Raw genomic sequence first — 20,446 nt, forward strand, 5'->3', positions numbered from 1 at the left:
AAATCATATTAAAAAATGAGAAAAGAAAGCAAATTTATATGCTAGTTTCCTGAAACTGATCTCTGGTCAAAGAACTTGCCACTTCCATACTGACAAAGAAATACTGTTAGGTGGCATACATGTCCTCACAACAGGCAAACTCTTTTATACTGAAATGATTTCCAACCAAACTCTTTTATACTGAAATGATTTCCAACCAAGGGACCCAATTCACACTTCACCAGTACAGCTGAGACAACAGAAGTCAGGGCCAACTGTTTATTTCACGCTGCATTTATTAAGTTTGTGAGAAAAGAGATGAGATTTTCCAATTCTGTGGAATTGTTTCCTCAAAGCTGACAGGATTCTCAGAAAAGACAGTACAAGTATAAACTAAAAGGTTGCTGGACTTCAAGGTTATTTTTCTTGGCTACATCTACAAATAAGTGAAATTATGGTCCCTGAATTCTTAACATTTCAGCTATCGAGTACCTTCCTCTGGAGCTAATGAAAAGTTGAACATTCTTCTTGCCAGGTGAATAAAAATAATAAAAAACAAAGATATTTTCTTTCTTTAAAAACAAACAAACAAACAAACAAAAGAAATATATTTATCTGTAGACATGAAGTGCCAGACTTCCTGAGGCTGAATATGCAGAAATCAAAATGGAATAGATTTACATGCTTTCTAAGGATGAGCATACAGAATAGGCTGGCTTATTTATCTTGACAATGAATGAATGTGTAAATGTAAAGTGAGAAATACAAACAAGGGTTTATGCCTTAAACTACCTCCATACAATTGGGGGCCACATAAAATTGTCTGGAACACAGAAACATAGAATTATCTAGGTGGGAAAAGGCCATCAAGATCATCAAGTCCAACCATCAAGCTGGCCTGCAAAGCCCCGTCACTAAATCATGTCCCTGGTGCCACATTCACATCTCCTAAATACCTTCTGGGATGGGGACTCCACCACTGCCCCAGGCAGCCTGTTCCAGTGCTTGATCACCCTCTCTGTGAAGATATTCTCCCTAATATCCGATCTAAATCTCCCCCGATGCAATTGGAGACCATTTCTTCACATTCTACCACTTGTTTACTTGAGAAAAGAGACCAGCACCTTCCTTGCAGCTCCTTTCAGGTAGCTGTTGAGAGCAATGAGGTCTTCCCTCAGCCTTCTTTTCTCAAGACTAAACAATCCCCGTTCCCTCAGCTGCTCCTCCTGTGTCATTTCCTTGTCCCTTCACCAGCTTCACTGTTCTTCTCTACACATGCTCTAGCAACTCAATATCCTTCTTGTAGTGAGAGGCCCAAAACTGAACACAGTACTCAAGGTGTGAGCTCACCAGTGCTGACTACGCAGAGAACAATCACTTCCCTGCTCCTGCTGGCCACGCAATACAGGTTCCTTTCTTCAATGGCAAGGACTTAAGTACTTTTCTGGTCCCCGCTGCAGTGGTAGTAAGGTGCCTCATGTATTTATTTCTCATGTATTTATTCTCATAACACTCCAGGAGTCTCCTAGACTGTTTCCACTCTAAGTTTATCCTTATGAGTACTGTATATTTAGTGTGAAAGGGAGTGGAAACACTGTCATGATGGACTCTGGAGGAATAAACTTACAACTGTTGAGTTAACTCAAAAAATGACCTTCAAAAATTGTAAGCAACAAAGGAAAATGCTGGGGAAAACCTTTTGCTCTAACAAGGCCTGACTTGCTAGACTTTCTCTAAGCCATCCCAAGGCCCTGATTTCACATATTGCTAAGTTAAAAAAAAAAAAAAAAAAAAAAAGAAAGGCACCAGTTCCTTTAGCAGATCAATTTTTTTTATAGGAGGACATTAATGACTTACCTATGCAGCATTATATTAGATTTCATAGAACAAAAACAAGGAAAAAAATATTTTTTATATTCTTTTCAGAATTAGAGTGACACATTTCTGTTTTGCTGACAGCCATGTCATGAAAACCTGCCAGAAAACCTTCTACTGCTTTCTTTGAAGATCAGCCCTGGAGCTGCTACTGCAGCACAGGTCACTATCTAGACTCCTTTAGTGACCCCACAGAATACAGAGCAAGCAGAAATGAGCATAGCTTACAGTAGGCTGAAGAGCTCTCTGTAGTTCTCATCACCTTTTCCTTCAGATACCAGGCTGTCCAGCTTATCAATCAGCTCAGCTTCCACCTGGATGAAGAAATGACTGGTTATAAATTAGCTGTTCATGCAGAAGACAGGAGTACCAAACACGAGGAGGACTGAAAGAATATTGTCCTGCAGGCTGCCCCACCTTCTCTGTGTGTGATTTATTTCTCTGTATCTCAGTTAAATGGAAACACTTTTCTTATTTTTTTCAATGAAATAGCAGGACTAAAATTAAATTATCCATTTGCTTATCAGAGTCTAAATGAACATCCCAGGGGAGATAATGTTGATTCTTCACAGGCATTTTTGATATTTATTCTCTCAACAAATAAATCATTCTGAACACACTTTCTGTGAAAAATATATCCTGTACCATAAATTAAATATCCATGCAGAGAAACCAATTTATGGCATGATCACCTCTAGCCTGCTGTGATGGTTCTGCTGGTAGCTAACTGATTTCCAAACCCTCCAGACATAATTGCATTGGAATATTATTTGTTCATTAAACTTATTTTTATCAAGCTTCTCTATGCTTATATGATGCATTTGCTTTTCACACTGTACTGGGTCTGGCTGGAATGTTAACCTTCCCTGCAGCAGCTACCACACACACTTATATAAAGGAACAGAACGGTATCGTTATGTTGCCCCTCCCTTAGAAAGGTCATGAATATGCATTCATTTCTCCCCTTGTCTAGTATGTCCTATTGTCAAGTTTGAGATCAGATATTCCAATAAAATTGGTTCAAGTGCAGAAATCATTGTATCCAATATTAAAGAAAAAAATGGTGTGCTCTTTGAAGTCTTGTAAAAAATATACTTTCAACACTAATGAAGACAGGTTTCTAAAGGTTGAAATGGCTTGTAGAATTATCACTTGTTTTTATTCAAATATAGTTTTTTATTCAAACATAGTTTGAGTTTCTCAGTTTTTCAGGTGCCAAACTGCAAAGTAAGTAAAGATGAGAAGGAAGAGTAAATCACCCAGTGACACACAAATGGAATTGGCACTCTTGCTAGTGAAATCATTAAAGGGAGACTTGATTTAGTCCATGAATCAGACTGCATTGTTCTCTAGTATTGCTGAAAAATTACCATGTTAAAACAAGCTACTGGAAAAAAAAAGCATGAAAGTAAATTTCCAGGATTTTTGTTTTTATAACAACCAATTTAGAACAGAATTCAAAATTAAAAAAAAATACCCTCTCTTCGCCTGTAAGCTACAACAATTTGCCAGAATTATGCAAAGCATCTGTCCAGCTGTCTAACATTACTCTGGACAAAAAATTAACTTGGTTCCAGCTGTTAATGCTAGCAAGGTTTAATGCCATCTTGTACTATTTAACTATACATTTCATTCTCACTAATCTAGATGAACCTTCCATCTTTAGTCTTACAAAATTACGACACATGCTTCAGTGTGAGAATTAACTCCATGTTTAAATTAAGAAAGATTTTTATGGCTGAAACTTAGAACATATGAACAAGTATAAAAATTATATGATGATTATGAAAAGTTCATCTGTCATGTAGAAAGTGTAAATAGATCCAGAAACTAGAAGATGACTGTAGGTACTTCTAACTGTAAATGCCACAGCAGAAACTGTTCTATTGTTATGCTAACATAGCACCTAAAGCAAAAAGAGTACCATGATCAAATGCCACCATAATAATAGTGGAAGAAGTAGTAGTAGTAGTAATAATAATAGCAGTCAAGGGAGTTGAAGCAAGGAGGAAAAAAAACATAAGCCCTTGGTAATACTCTTCCACACAGCCTTTGATATAACAGGTATGGAAAAGGTCTGTTATTATCCTGGAATGATTAGAACTGGCATTTTAATAAACTTAATTTATTGTTAATAATCACGTGAATTATGGTAATTTAAACAAAAGGTCCAATTATTAAGTGTTTCTGGAAACAGTTTGTGTTTTTTAGCTGTATACTAGCATTGCCTCCTTCCGCATACCTATCTGAAGATACTTGCCCTCACTATTGTCCCAAACACAATGACAATGAAACAATGTCCTCTAAGGATCCATTCCAAACCTACACTTAGTTATTACTACTTTGAACTTTTAGGATCTGAAAATTCAAGCAATTCTCTGACCATGACAGAGCAACAAAATGAGGACTCCTCTGCCTGTTCTGCAATCGTAGCTTACAGCAGGTGGGAACTACGGAACTGTTGCTGGACATAAGCATTCAGGAGAGATGCTGAGATTTCTCCAAGAATATACAAGTCACAAAGCCTGTTTCAAAGCATGGCATAATTATTAGTTATACAATACTGCCTTCTGGCTATAAATTTGCCAGAGAAGCAAAGACCATTATTTTCACAAATACTGGCTAAATCTTGAAGCCTTCATTTTTGGTTCTCAGTCTTACCCACTTAGTGACTGACTAATGATCTATGTGGAAACCAATGAGAGCAGTGAGAGCCCAGGACCAAAGAAATTCTTTTCTCTTTATCGTCTCTGATGTGATGAGCACATTGTTCTTCTCTGTTTTCAGAGGACATGTAGTCAGCTCTACAGTGCACTGCCTAAATAATCCCGGGAGTCCTGTAATCTTTTGTGAATGATGCTTCAAATTTTCTGTTTTTATATATCTGCATGACATCTTCCTCACTATCAGAAATGGTTCAACAGATACAAACTCCTTGCTTCCAGCTGGGTATTACAAGACAGAGCAAGAAAAAGAACACTGCAAATGCCTGGAAAGCTACTTCACCTGTTTGAAGTTGCCATTCTTTCTCTGCTCCCAGTCCATCATGTCGTGGAAGATAGGGATCATGATATTTCGGACTTCTGGTTGTGGAACAAGCGTAACACCGAGAAAGGGGCCAATCATTCCCGGAATAAAGTGAATCTTATGTTCACCTGTACAACACAAAGCGATTGTGATTAAATAAAAGCATTTGTTATCTGTCACTGAGAAGAAAGGGAGCCTCTGCCATAATGACAATAATAGGCCCAATGCAAAGTAATAGGCATGAACATGAAGAAAGCAAGTACATTCTTTTCCTAAAAGGACTGAAACAACACCTTGCTTTACACCATTTCCTGCAAAGTCTGCATTTTTAATTTCAATTCCAAAGCCATCAGCAAAAACTGTCACTGCATTTCATTTATAACAGAATTCAAACCATTAAAGACAAACAAACTAAAACATACTAACCAGGGGAAAAAGAGGACAGATTCTTTTAATTTATGAAAGAAATTATTGGAAATTGTTGGTGAGAACAACTAGGTTTAGTAGAACATACTTAGATTTTAAATAACTAGAGAGCTCTTTGTCCTCAGTGCTATAGAAGTCACAATTTCATTGCTGACCTTGACTTAGGACAAAATAGCATTGATTCTCAGCAACAGCAACTCAAGGCGTTTACTAATAACCTCTTCTGTGGCCTGCTTACTTTGCAGCTGCAGAGAATAAATCGGAATAGCCATATTTGGAACAAGGCTCAATGATAAATACCTTTATATGTATATAATAGATTTCTTTCTTCATATTTAAAGTTTTCTAATGTATTTTTCCAGTTATTTGATTTCTGTTATATTAGAGAGCTTACTATTCCCCACACAGATACTTCAAGACTGTGATCGAGTCTGCCTGTACCATCTTAGCTGTGCAAGACAGCTCAGGTTTATTCAGTCTTTTTAGTCTTTTTCTTTTTTTTTTTCTTTTTACTTCTGTAGTCATCTTCCTAATTGCCTTCTGAACTATGTTGAACTTGTCTTTGGTTTTTATAAGCTGCATGGCCAGACCAACTGTTCTAAAATCAAGTGTACCTATGAAAAAACTGCAGAAGTAATATAGTCCTCCTTCTCTTACTTAAGATTCTTATGTATTTTCTCAAAGATCATGTTACTTTTTTTTCTCATGGCATTTTACAGGTAGTCCCCATTCAGCTGATTATCAGCACGATACATTTGTAGTTTCTTTTCTTGAATAGCAGTCTTATATATGTTTCTACATATAAAATGTTTGTATTTGGCTTTTTGAATATATTACTTGCTTGCAGCCACATTATGAAGTTACTCAATTTCATTTGCATTATTCTTTTGCTCTTTTAATGATTAACTGTTCTCAGAACCTTGCATATCTATGATTGCTATCAGCAACTTTTTTTTTTTTTATTTTCATCTAGAGTACTATATGCTTCCTTTGTCCTCAAATGTTTCCATAGGTATTCATTTTTGATCCCTGACTGAGACAGGATACTGGCCTAGCGGGACTTGCTCTCATCTAGTACAGAAGTTATTTGGCTGTTATTGTGAAGTTAAATGTGAAATTATTCACATTTGAGAAGAAAGCATTCAAATTGGTAGGAACATATTACTTCAAATGAAATAGAGACTATGATGCCACAGAATATTTTTGGTAGGAGAAGTGCTTCCTTGTTTTACAACTCTTAAGAGAAATGTAAAGTAATACATGATAGTAAAATAAATTTAAAAAACAAAAACAAAAAACTGAAATCTGGGGTTACTTTGGCTTTGGTTAAGACAGAGAAGGAAGAGTCATACCCAGGTTCTGCCACATGCTGAAGAGCTCATATGCCATCATCACTCTCATATCACCATATCTGTAAGAGAAGAGATAGACAACTGCCTAATGGAAAAAAACACCAGAAAAGGTGGTGACGTTTAAAAAAATAAGGAATAAAATAGAATAAGAATAGAATTGGAATAGAAGGAAGGGAGCTACATGGATCATCAAGTTGAACTGCCTGACCACTTCAGGGCTAACCAAAAGTTATAGCATATTATTAAGGGCATTATTCAAATGCCTCCAACACTTACAGGCAGACAGAATCAACTACCTCTCCAGCAAGCCTGCTCAATTGAATTTTCATTTAAATCAACATAAAAATATGAAAAAACTTATCACTGAGCACTATATTAGGAGATTTATTTATTTCCCAAGCACTTCTACATCCGAAGTTCCATCATGAATCACAGGGACTTGTGACAGAAAAAGAAGCCTCAATTTTTCAGATGGCAGAAAAGACTGGGAAGCAAACAAAAAATCTTACTTATCTAGAATCTTCTTTCTCTTAGCTGGTGTGGCATTTTCTAGTTGCAGACTTGGCTGGTTTATGAACAACACTGCCAGGCTGAAATAGGAGTTCCATACCTGTAACACAGAAAGGAAGTTTTGTAACATTACACTCCAATGAGTAAGTTTTAAACAAGTGTAGGAAGACATATGTTCCTTTGTGTGTAGAATCAGACTTTTCCTTTTTGTAATAAAGATGTAACAATCAATATTCCTCTTGACTTGAGATACTAAACTCTTAAGGACACCAAGGGTTAAAAACTGATAGTAAAAGATATTAAAGAAGGCAATGTCACTAAGCTTTACTCTTAGCACCGAAGTTTTAAAATGACTAAACTTGGCTACTTCAGAGAAGTTTAAATTGTTTTCTCTAGACTAAACAGATTTTATCCCTCAAAACAGCAACAACAACAAAAAAAACAACAACAACAAAAAAAACACAAAACAGAGATTACATTATATTATGAATGAGAGCTTTATAATTTAGTCTGTTTTTCAAGAGAAATGAGGCTTATACATTAATGCTGTGTGTGTGCATGTGCAAAGAAAGGTACATGTCTGGCTGCTTTTCCTTAGCAACACTGAGCTTGTGACCACTTTCAAGCACATCAGAAATTGGGAAAACACTCTAAGATACTGTGTTCCTCCAAGTTTTAAGTCAACAACCAAAGAGAGAGGCCTCTGGGAGAGGAAGATTATGAACACCCTGACTTCAGGAAAAGCACTGTTTGAGTTCATGTTTTATTAGGCTTGAACAACAGGCTTCATTACCTCCACTGCTTATGTAGGTATTTGTTTCCTTTACAAAGGCCTCCATTTACTAGGTTTGAGCATTCTGTTCTACTTCCCTCAATCCACAGCAGATTCAAATTCCCCTGTTCATTGGTTACATCATCTTTCCTCATAGATAATCAAATGAATGATGCAAGTATAATCGCTAATATAGCTCTTGTGCCTGTGGTACTACTAGTTTAAACATGTCGTAATATTTTCTCAGTATCAATTCTTACTTTGAAATCGAAGTCTGTTTCTGTGAAATTCTTGTGCAGTGCGGAAGACAGGTACTGAACTGTTGTAACTATGATACTGCAGTCAAAAAAGAAAAAAAGAAAAGAGAAAACATTTGAATCTGGAGTATAAATCATATCACAGTGGTTTGTGGTGCTGATTTTACTATACATACAGAGACAGGCATTCTTCATTTTTACTGCTAGATTTGCATAGAAGTCACTTATTCTCTGTTTCAATCAACAGCTTGTATTAAATGATATAAAATTAAGAATCTTTATCATAATTGTAATTTGGGAAATTTATATAGAAGCTTTTATAATTCTATTTTGTATGTATCTTGTATACAAACGACATCTATTTTGTATGGCTGAGCTGTATTACCTACAGTGAAATGAAAGAATACACCCATCTTTCTCCTACTTTAACAGAAGTATTTTTTCCAAAGAGCAGCAACTCAAAAAGCTTGAACTGTTTTAATTCTTGGCTATATTATGGTCCTTTATCTGGCACATGCTTCAACTCAATATATTTGTGAGTGTTTTTCCAATCCCTTCCCCCCAGCTCCCTTCACCCCTTTTTTGAATGTGGCTAAATACACTTCAAGGAAAAGCAATCAAGCCATGTGATAAATTCAGGAATTAATAAATAGCATGTAGGCTAAGGCTACAATAGCATTAAAAAATCCAGCATCTCTCTCATTTACATGCAAGCAAGACTTTCAGTAACACTGCTAAATATACCTATCTTAGCCTAAGAGTTTCTAACAAAACAGTACCAAAGGGAACTTGGTAACTTCGAGCATGTGAGGTAACTACTTTTTTATGTAGATTCTTATTTTCTTACAGAACTTCATTTAATTTGAGAGCTTGAAATATTGAAATCCACTTCCTTGACTTCTCATTAGCTCTGTGAACACGCAGAGCATACAGCTCAGCAACTGACCAGCCTTCTACATTCTACAGATAGTTTATCTAGTGATACAAGAAACTGGTAAATAATTCAAGCCACCATTTGCTCATCACGTTGCTACCACTCCAAGGAGTATAGTACTTAACTCAACAGAAACAAAATCAGATGAAATTAAGCATTAAAATGGCCAATGACAACATTATTGAGAAATAACTATCTGTAATGTATTTGGTAACCTTGCTGGGGTTTGACCCTCCTTTTCTAACTTTGATTCTTTCTTCTCTGTAGGTTAAAGAGTGTTGTTTATGGGAAAAGACAAACATTTAAAGTAGTCATTTACACATAAAGGCAGACGAGAAGCCTGACTTAATAGCAACTTACTGTGGGTACCTGCTCCCTGCCATGTGTTATGAGATCTGCTGTGCCACTCCTACCCTCAGTGCAGCTACTTCAGCTAGACCTATAATTCCTGACACCTGTGCATACTGGTAGAGTATAAGAAACAGAATGATAACAGAAGTCCAAATTTGATATGGATTGTTAAAACAAATGAAGAATTAGGATGAGTACTGCAGAGTTCCTGCCTTGATCACCAAATTTCAGTCAGATCAAACACTGCAGCACAGGTCTTAAGCATCCAGCTGAGAAGAAAAAAAAAAGGATATAGAATGTTAAAAGTTTATACCTGCTTCTCTACTTACTTGCTGGTGAGCAACCTCATCACCATCCAGTCTCGAGGAAAGACACTCATTTTCATCAGGTTCCGAAATACACAAAAAATCTTCAGGAGGAACTCCTATTGCAAGGAAAAAAAGAAAAAGAAAAGAAAAAAAGCATTAGCAGCTGAAGATTAATTTGTGTTCCTGATTACAAGCACTTCTTAAGCTAAGAGCGTGTTCCCCTTGAGCTTTGTGTCACCAGGACATTCATCTGAAAATATGATAACAACAAATACTTGGATATTGTTCTATTTTGTTTGTATATAATATGTACTGACTGGGTTGTAGCTGTCTTAAATCTTTCACAGTGAGATGACAAACTTCCTTATGTACATAATGTATATGACTTCCCATACCATCATCCTGAGATCCGGTGTCAATTTGCAGCTATTTTCAAACAGGTTGGAATTACAGCTATTTATTTGGTTTATGCATTCAAATAATGACAGCATCTGTCCAAATTTCTTTGCACTTATGTCACAAATTTGACAAAAAAGCACACACACAAACTCGGTAGAACTCCTACGTGTCCTTTTAAAAATAGCAACATAAAACCTCATTTCTGACAGACAGCAGAAAAGATCTCTTCTATTCCACTGAACATTTGCTTTACAAAAATTCCCCAAACCTGAAAACATTTCTGATTTTTGACTACCTGCACCTCTACATCTATGAAGAACAGTGAGGATGAAAGGTGATTAGTCAGCATTGCAAATTGTGATTTGTTGTTTCACTTTTTTTCCACACAAAATTAAGACAGCATAGAAAGTGGTAGTACAAGATTTATTCAAAACTGTTCTCCCATTGTGCCTTAATTCTGATGGGCCGGGGAGAAAATAATATCTTGGTGTAACTTAGCCAAGAGTAAAGGATCAGAAGCTCCTTGACTTTTGGCTTAATTTTGGCCTAAATGTAATATAGGTAAGCGAACATAGTGCTTTCCTATTCAAGGAAAAGTACTGGAAATATTATTACAGTAATATTTAAAGGAATAGGTAATGTATTTTATTAGATCAACTGATAGACTGATAGTTGGAAAAAAGTTGTGGATAATATCTTCAGCTTCTGTCATACTGTTGAACACATCCTTAGATTGTCAAGAGATAAAACTGTATTCATTCTTATGGGCATAAAGATAAATTTTACTTTAACAACACATTTTTCACTGTTACGATTTTATTTAGTCTTCCTACATGTGCATGAAATACCTAGAAGCTAAAAGCCTATTCAGACTTCTCACTGTTTCTCTGTGTCATTTGTTAAGGCAACTTAAGTTCCTGCCACATTACACTCTTCTAATTGTCCCTATTTTACCAAGTGTCATACTAATCAAAAACATGTTATATAAAATCTTGTCTTTATTTACAAAATTATTTTGCCTCTTTAATTGACTGTTGTCGTAGATACTCCTCTTTCCTATGAAAACTGAGATAAAAAGTCAGTTTCTGCTGTTTTGAGATGTGCCATTTCAAAATGACAGTGACAAAAAAAAAAAAGCCAACAAAGAGGTATGTTGGTCCCTCACCAGCCATCGTCTATTCAAGGATAGCCATAATTCAAGTTAACGTTCTCAAATTTAGGAGGGATTGGCAGGAGACTTAGGAAGATTACTGCTTACCCAAGAAAGATTTTATCTGCTAGAGATATTTGTATCCCAAAAAAGGCTTGAAACACTCCTCTGGCATAAAATGAATTTCAGCACTCTTTGTAAGTAAACATTAATGCGTATTTCACATCTGGTAACATACTATAGTACAACCGACTACATTCATGGGATTAAAAAACTTGCTCCTCTATGTTCTATATTGTACAACAATGATAAGCTTCTATGGCTGATAATACCCATCTTTGGTTTTTATTTGCTCTTGTTTATCAAGATAGTTCAGTGTCAAGTATTAAATGCTTTTATAACATAGCATCTACATGTATTGTCATAAGAAGGAAAGGAAGGTCTATAAAAGTAGAGAGCCAATGAATGGGAACAATTAGCAGAGCAAACAATGCTGGAGAGATTCCCCTCTTCTCTCTCATTCAGACTGAAGGACCCTACACACAAGATGTTCTGTTGTACCTTTAGTTCATCCTTGCTTTGGAAGTTGTCCAGTAAGTGCTGGAAATGAGTGTCTGACATCTGACGGAGCAAAGATAAAAGACAGGACACATATTCTCCCTGTTGACAAGATAAGAAATTATTTAGTTCAGACAATCTGAAATTTCATAAATATAAAACTCAAGGTAAGGTATAAAGGGAGGGGTCTGAAATGGCCCCAATGCCTATGAGAGGAAAGCTGACATGCACAGAAATTAAAAATACTGCATTAACAGTTAACGGTTCTTGAATTACTGTTAATATACAGGAATAAACCTTTTACAGAATCTCCCACAGATGCCATTTTAAAAAGTCTTAGCAAATGTTGTAGTCTAAACAAAAATAATTTATAATTACTATTACAGACATTAACACATCTCCCTCCAAGCATGCAGTTTTTGACAGTCACCTTCTCAGTTACTTTATACTCAATATACTATGCTAACAAAGGTGGGACTGCTGCTCATGCAGACATACCAGGAATATTTTAAACTTATTGTCTGATATACTGAAAACAGTATAGCAATAACAGCATGGGATCAGTATGGGCTACGAAAGGTGTCTGGGACCTTGTAAATATTTGGCTGATTAGCATTCACCAAATTACATGCTGTCATAGCTACAATATTAACAGTATTCCATTAAGATACTCTGAATATAGCTTGGGTTAGCCTACACAAGCTACAATTACATTTCTGGCCTGCAAAGCATATGCACCCTAACCAGTTACCACAGTATCCCAAAATGTTTTCCAAAGATGGGCTCCCCCATTCTACATATCTGAAAGTAAAGCACAGAGAAGTTAAGCAATTTGTCCAAGATAATGAACACGGCAGTGGCAAGAAGGTAAGGAGTATGTCTTTTATCTGCCAACCCTTTGCAAAACATGCAAACTACTTTCTAATCAGTGTCTAAAAAGATTACACATATCACTGTGCTGTAAAATACACATTCAGGAACAAATATGAGGGTTTTTTATAACTGCAACTTTCCCTTCTGTTTTTATTTTTTAAAATTGGCTCATGCACCCACACAGAAGCTTTGACATAGGTTGTTCCAATAAACTTCATAGGGATGAACTTCATTGGGAAAAAGTGTGCTCTTGTATGTGAGGTGCTATGTGATAAATAATGGCAAATCAAATGGCAGAAGTAAAAGGAAGCTGAGATGTTACTGGACATTTTAAGAACTGTGAAATGCCTTGTTCTTTATTAGGATTCTACCATTTATTAGTTCCTTTGAGCTAACATAGAAAGATACCATCTTTTTACTTGTGTGAAAAGTGTACCCTAGTGTTCTTGTCCCCCCAGCATCTCTGAGGTTTCAGCCTTTTGATAAAAAAAAAAAAAAGGCAAGTCTAAAAAGAAAAAAAGGATGTTCTGGACAACACCGTAACATAATATGTAGTGCAAAAACTGCATTAGAGACTCTCCTAAGCAAAAATAGACGAGAATAGGATAGTATAGAAAGTGTAATGAATACAGAAGATGAAAGCAGATCATTAATTCTGTTCCTTTTCTCTTGTTGCACTAACGCCAAGGAAAAAATTTCTTCCCATAGGCTGAAGTTGCCAGCCTAGACAAAGTGGTGGCTTTTCCCTCTTCTCGCACCAAGCTCAACAGCTCACTTGCTAATTTCTTTTTCAAAAGCACATTGTGTTTCATTTGCATGAAATAATCAGTGAACCTGAACAGAAGATCTCCAGGGTGTTAAGGGACTTGTCAATTGGAAATTATGGTATTCTCAGACTTAGGAATCGAGCTTGATGCTCATATTGCCCTTGTCAATTCCTATTTAGGGGTGAAGCCCTAGGCAGCTACTCAGTTAGCACATCTCAAGTTCTAAACACTAATTCTTAATCATGGCTGCAAAGGCAAACAAGAAAATAACCTGGAAATCCACAAAAGCTTCCTTTAGCCTTACTGTTTCCTGCAGACCTCACTACCACACAGAGGAAGGAATGGATCTGTGGCTTATTAAGGAAAAGAGACAAAGCCCTGGGCATTCATGCAGGAGAGATGATAATGAGGTGCAGGTGGTGGTGAGGGACTGAACCAAAGGTTAAAGAAGCAGGAAATAGAAACTGATTGTTAGTTACTAACAGTGATTTCTGCTGTGCACTGCGGGCAACGCTGCCCTCTTACCGCCTCCTGAGACTGCGATTTACTCATGATTGTAAGCAGAGTTTGTAAAAGCACATCCAGGAGGCTTTCCACCATCATCTCAACCTCCTCCACGACATCTCCCTCCTACAGTAAGTGGTGAGCAAACAGACAGTTAGAAACTGGAGAAGACGGCATTGGCAGAGAATTCTGTTCAGTCAGCCATACCACAATCACTCATTTTGGTAGAAACCTCTATAATGGATGTTCAAAAAAGCACAATCAAATTCATCACGGATACCAGATACTGTTATGATGCCAGTGTGTATTACCTCCTCCCTCTCTGACAGAAACATTCAGGGTCACAGCCATAAGGTAAAACTATAATCAAAGGCCTGCATACACTCTAGAATAAAATGGGATCAAAATATGTTCAACGGCCTTTATTCTATGTCAGCATTAATTTAGCTTATCACCATGGTACCTTTCATTTCATTCCCTTCACAAAAAGCCTTAATTTGTTATTGAGAAAGTTCATTAATTTATAGTTAGCATTAGTATGATTTATAGTTGGCATTATGAGCTTCCTCCTTTAGAGTCAGGTGGGGAAACTTTACCACCCTGTTTGTGAGTATTGCTTTAAATGATCAAGTTACCATTTGGATCAGAGTTTTACGATCATCAAAGCTGGGTATTTAAACTTAGCAGCAATTTCTAAATGTATGTGTGATTTCATTGATTGGATAATTTCAGAGTATTCATTTAACATGAATCATAAAGTGCTAGTTACTGTCTCTTGCAGAACTACAAGTCCTAGAGCTGTGTAGGGTTCTGAACTCCATTGACATCTAAGTTCTGGGCTTGGATGAAGAAAATTAAACAGTGTCAAACCTGGTATATGCATATCCTTTTTCCCCTCCTAACAGCAAGAACACTGTGTAACCAGAATGCTTTGAGTCACACATACAAAAGCAGACCCTCATTTCAGATGTTCTCCTGCTGACAGAAAATTAGCAGTATTTCATTTTTAAAAGGATCTTTGAAAAACCTGTATTAACCTATAGAAACCCCTCAGCCTTCATTTTACTGAGTCAGTGATGCAATTAAAAAGTCAAGCAGCAGATTACCAAAGAGCTGGTCTTGATTATGGAGAAAATACTACTGAGAATCCCAGAGCAGATGAGTAGCTCCTTCTGCTGTCGTAGGTGAAGGTGAATGTGGTGAAGAACCACAGGTAGCAGGATACGCCGGGACTCTGAAAGAAGGAAAATGATATCACAGTTCTTCTGAAAGAAACTTGAATTTCAACCATCCCCATCAGCAGCCTTTTGGTATCCAAATTAGCCTATTGATAAACAGCGTATTTGATTAATTGGTTCAAATTCTACTATACAGATTGTAGTACAACACACTTCCAAGAACTATACATAGTGAATTAACAGTACATCTAGTTTCAGAAGTTCATAAATGAAGTATACATGATGTTTTCAGTATTGATTCAGCTTGGAAATAACAGTTGTGAACTGATACTTGCTGATGTTGATTTCATTTTCAGCTCTGTTGTCACAGCTAATAGGGCTCCTTCAATATATGCCTCTTGGAAACTGGCTAATTCTTCTTATTTAGCTGGCTTACAAACCTTAACCTTATTAAAGGAGGAAGAGCAGGGAGCAGCTCCAGAAGACAGTAGCCAAAACAGGAAAAAAGGAGGAAAAAGAGTGGGACAACGTCAGGAAGCTGACTGATAGGAGAGATGGAAGGAAAACAAGTCATCACCATACAGGAGACAAGAAAAAGAGAATATATCTGCTTTTAATTACACAGCCAGAAGAGTAGGCAGGGTTGGCAGGCAAAAGATGACCTTGGCAACTAGATTAATTTTTCTAGGGGCAAATAACACGTGACAGATTGTTGACCTGGGAATTGAGTACTGAGTGCACTAACTTCTGTTCCTCACTGCAGGGAAGATAAACCCTATGGTACTTTTTACCTTCCTCTGTTATCTTCATAACTTCTTTTGTTTGGACCTTTACATATGATACATATGAAATAGACTCTGTCTTTAACCCTTATTCATTCAATGCATCTTAAACAATTACTAATATGTGGAGCTATACAAGTATTGTCATGTAAAGATTAAATAGTTTTTTTTTTAACGAACATGTTGGGTTTCTGATGCAATTGTCTCCCTGTTTCTTTCTCAGACAATAAGCTTACTGGAAAGTAGGTTAATCCTCCTATCCATGCCTTTGAAACTACAGTAATAAGCAATACAAAAGTAATATAAAGTATCAAGTGAGATTTGGCACTTTTAATAATTGCCTTGATTTGTTAACATAATTTTATCAGCCCTTAGTAGCTACAATTTATCCATGATGAATTTATTAACATTTTCAAACATAGGGAAACTTACATATATTCACTGTGTGTGCATTGTAACAACAATGCCATCTAGATAGATAATTACCAAGATTATTTATTTAAGCTTGCAATAAAGCAACTGCAAAATTAATGTAATGTGTTCCTATTCTTAGTTAACAGCAAAATTTAGACTCATACCACTGTCTTACCTGAGAAAGAGAACAGGCGGCTGTCAACAGTGCGTGCAATGGATTGTAGCTTAACAACATCCATTGATTGCCCAATGTGCACTGTACTGGGCATGCTGCCCAGAGTACCCCTCACAAACTCTGCTACTTCCTGCACAGTGAACATCTGCAACAGCTCATCAAAGATAGCGGGGAAGGAGTTCAGCAAAGCTGCCTGTAAAAAACAAATGAAGAATGTGAAGACTTTGAATCCTGTAACTGCAACTAAATGCAGTGAAATAGAAACAACAGTAAAACTGAATTAAGGGTCTGGAAAAAGCTCCTACGTAGTGCACTATGGCTAGCATTACTGTTTTGCAATACCTAAAGTTTGTAGCGATCAAATCACAAGATGCTTACAAAAACCAAGCACTGTTGCAGTACTAAGTCATATATATGGTGAGTTGAGCACAGTTTTTGTAGACCTTCAAAAGTCTGTATTTTAGGACATCGTTTATAAAACAGAAAAAATAAGGTACAGAAGGTGAGAAAATAGTCCGTTTGCGTCAATTTACTTTTTTCAATAACTGTAAAAATGGCTTCTGATTATAGAATTCAGTACTGATTTTTTTTGTACTGAGGAACTGCATAAAAGAGTTAGAACTCTAAAAAATATTCTGAATAACATGTTGACAGACCCTTAACCATAGCATAATTGTCATGTGATATTACATTCTCTCCGCAACAGGGATAGGGTGCAATTTCATGTGAAAGAAGCATCACATCATGCAAGTAAGTGTGCACGTGACTCTTGCAATAGTGGATATTTCCAGTAACCTGGAGCTATCCAGTAAGCCGGAGTGCAGAAACAATATCACCACAACACAAATCAAACTCTTCATCTTTTGTTTCACACTTCAATTAATTTCTTCGTAACTGTAAAATTCCATGCATCTCCTATTCTCAAGTTCCACAGACTTGGTGTCATACCTAACAACTGCCACTCACCTCCAAAGATTTAAAATTCTTCTCTTCCTTTATATTCTACCAAAGGTCTATCCCTATCTCCTTTCTTACAACTACTTAAATTCCCTGATGGTTGCTTTCTTGAATTGTTATAACGCTTTTTACAAAATCATAGAGTTATCTAGGTTGGAGAAGACCTTCAAGATCACCAAGTCCAACCATCAACCTGACCTACTGAGTCCCATCACTAAACCATGTTCCTTAGTGCCATGTCTGCATGTCTCCTAAATGCCTCCAGGGATGGGGACTCCACCACTGCCCTGTGCAGCCCATTCCAGTTCTTGATCACCCTCTCTGTTAAAAAACTCCTCCTAAACAGAGCATTTTGATTCAGCTTTTTTACTTCTACCTATCTCAGCCACAGGGTAACCACTGGGCACACTTCTCACCATTTTCCCTTCACTTGTCTGAAGCTGTCCATACAAACCACACTGCCTTCCTGCAGAAGTTCACTTTTAGTCAACTTGGTTGCAGATTTCTGTTTAGCTTAGCCCTACCCAAGACCTACCATTTTTCTTCTGTGAGGAAAAGGTGATCTTATGGAACAGATCTGTTTTCTCATTCCATAAACATTACTGTACATTTCCCATGCTGGTTGTAACACTCGGAATGCCTCTCCTAATCCCATAAAATATATGGCTTTCTTCTTTGCCAAGTCTTTCCTCTAAGTAACTTTTCCTTCAAACAACTGTGATATCTATTTAATAGTCTTTCAGCAAAATATGTTATTTTTATAACTAACTTAGCAAACACTGAAGAGCTCATTAAATTATTCTGAATATAAATTTACCTCGTTCTTCTTCGTGCTTGTTATCTCTCTCAACATCTTGTCTTGTTACAATCAATTCAGATTACACAAAAACCCACATAGCCTCCTGGGTGTTGTCACCTATTTGTTGCTACATACATAAAATGTACTAACAAAATAAACAAATATGAATCATTTAAATAGTTCATGGTACTGTTGGAAGGCTGTAACAGCTGCAAATCCATTCATCATCTTTATCTTTGAGATAATGCAAGTGAAATTACAATACTGGCCCAACGAATCCTCACAGTTTTCCTAAACTTATTTCTATTACTATGAGGCAGGAGGATTTCTAGGGTGATTTAGGACATCCAGTAGCAATCTAAGGATACGCATGGGAACTTTTCAGGAAGCTCTGGAGTCATTTTGGGGTACAGTTATATCATTTTTTAAGTTCCTTGAAAGGTCCTTTTCTGTACAACACCTGAAAATATTCTGGAGCATTACTCTTGTCAAACTAATTGCCTGGAAGTAAGGACATAAACAGTTTTCATCTCATTGCTGAAAAGAACTGTACCGAGATCTTTTTAACAGCCTGGATAAGAGGACAAGTGTGAAGAAAATTATGTTTACTAAGGCCTCAAGCATTTCTGTAGATATTTAAGAGTTGCCCAGCCTTCTGGAACTAGTACATAATTTCCTTGGTCTGCCTGAACAATTTGATTTATGTAATCAGTACTGTATTTTCAAGGTGTTGATGCCCTAAGTTGTTCCATTAATGACTGAAACATTCCACATTTCCTAGTTTTAAAGTACCAGCCACTTAAACATTAAATTCCAGTTTATATGGAGGAAAAGATGGATTGGGGTAGGGGAAAAGGATTCACTGGGAACATCCATGATGAAATACTTGTGCAGTTTTGGGGATCGTTACTTACAGAATTAAATGACGGCCTTGAAGTACCACCACATTTTTGTGGGGCACATGTCCCAGCTCCGCTCACCTGACCTCCAGGCTGAGAGGCCTATGGGGCAATTGGGATCAAGGGGCAAGATAGTGGCACGGGGGAAACAAAACAGTAAACTTTTCAAAGGTTAAACAAGGACAGGCTTCCCAAATTACAAGTCTAGAGCAAAGATAGCAAGAAAGACCACAGTGAAAGAAAAAAAAAAAAAAGAAAAAAAAAGACAGAAAAAGGGAAAATAATCCCTTCCTGAAATCTAGTCTCTCTCTACCTGTGATCACCAGAAATAAAAACCAAACAAACCCTAAACATCCTGCATTCACAAGATGCTGTTCCCACTCACTGTCACTTTGCCTGAAAGAATCCGTGCTCTGACTTCTCATGCTTTTGTCATTTCATTATACCAACTAATGGGTGACTAAATAAAAGATTAGAGAAGCTCTTCTCAAATCTTTCAGAGCACCTTCTTAAGAAAGAGATCACACTGCTGGCAGCTTCCCTAACCCCTGGAGTTATTCTGTTTTGTTGTGACATTCACATTAACTGCTGCTTTGACAAATTACAGTAGGTGTTCAAAACGTCTGTAAATAGTAAATTAGTAATTACAAATCACCTTCATATTACCAGGATGTTCTAGGTGGTCCATCTTTGAGATTCTCTGAGCTGAGGCATACACATAATATTTGATATTACTATTAAAAATTTTGAACACAGGAGTATGTAATTTAGTACAGTGATCTTTCAAATATGAATCAAAACATTGCAACATTCTTACTCACTTTGAGTAGTACCTGAAGGCCACATGATGTCTCAGTGAAGGCATCTGGGCCATATTCAAAATAACGTATTAGATGTGAGCATAGGTATCACAATATGCTTGCAGTCAGACTGCATATCATTCCAACTAATTTTAGACTGCTGGAATTAAGTTTTTCTGATTGTGAGCACATCAGCTGAACTTCTCTACAGCGATGTCTCTACAACCTTGATTACTGACTTGATCTGCTACAATTAAAGATTTCAAATTTCTTTAAGATAACTGTAAGACATACAAGAGACTTGGCAATACAGTTTGCTTTTGTGAGGAGCAGAAACTGTTCTTGCGTGACTACTCATTTTTCTCTTGAGACTCCATAGTTCGGTTCACCTGGATCTGAA

At 36.8% G+C, this 20,446-nt stretch overlaps 1 protein-coding gene across 20 annotated transcripts in view; it reads right to left on the minus strand.

The window, feature by feature from the left end:
- The window catches only part of DOCK3 (dedicator of cytokinesis 3), a 214,339-nt gene that overhangs the window by 38,684 nt on the left and 155,209 nt on the right, over positions 1–20,446 (minus strand). For 19 of the 20 annotated variants that reach the window (XR_011100400.1, XM_068694743.1, XM_068694739.1 and 16 more), the window contains 10 exons: positions 16,592–16,784; positions 15,149–15,276; positions 14,022–14,168; positions 11,902–12,000; positions 9,813–9,907; positions 8,202–8,277; positions 7,169–7,269; positions 6,660–6,718; positions 4,861–5,009; positions 2,083–2,168 (listed from right to left, as the gene is read on the minus strand). Coding sequence is in view for 19 of the 20 variants with exons in the window: in XM_068694743.1 (XP_068550844.1) it covers positions 2,083–2,168; positions 4,861–5,009; positions 6,660–6,718; positions 7,169–7,269; positions 8,202–8,277; positions 9,813–9,907; positions 11,902–12,000; positions 14,022–14,168; positions 15,149–15,276; positions 16,592–16,784 (1,133 nt within the window). In the remaining variant the exon portion in view is untranslated. The remainder of the gene's footprint in view (positions 1–2,082; positions 2,169–4,860; positions 5,010–6,659; positions 6,719–7,168; positions 7,270–8,201; positions 8,278–9,812; positions 9,908–11,901; positions 12,001–14,021; positions 14,169–15,148; positions 15,277–16,591; positions 16,785–20,446) is intronic. The other variant, XM_068694742.1, reaches the window with a different exon arrangement.

This window comes from Anas acuta, chromosome 11 (genome assembly GCF_963932015.1).
Source record: "Anas acuta chromosome 11, bAnaAcu1.1, whole genome shotgun sequence".
NCBI lineage: Eukaryota > Metazoa > Chordata > Aves > Anseriformes > Anatidae > Anas > Anas acuta.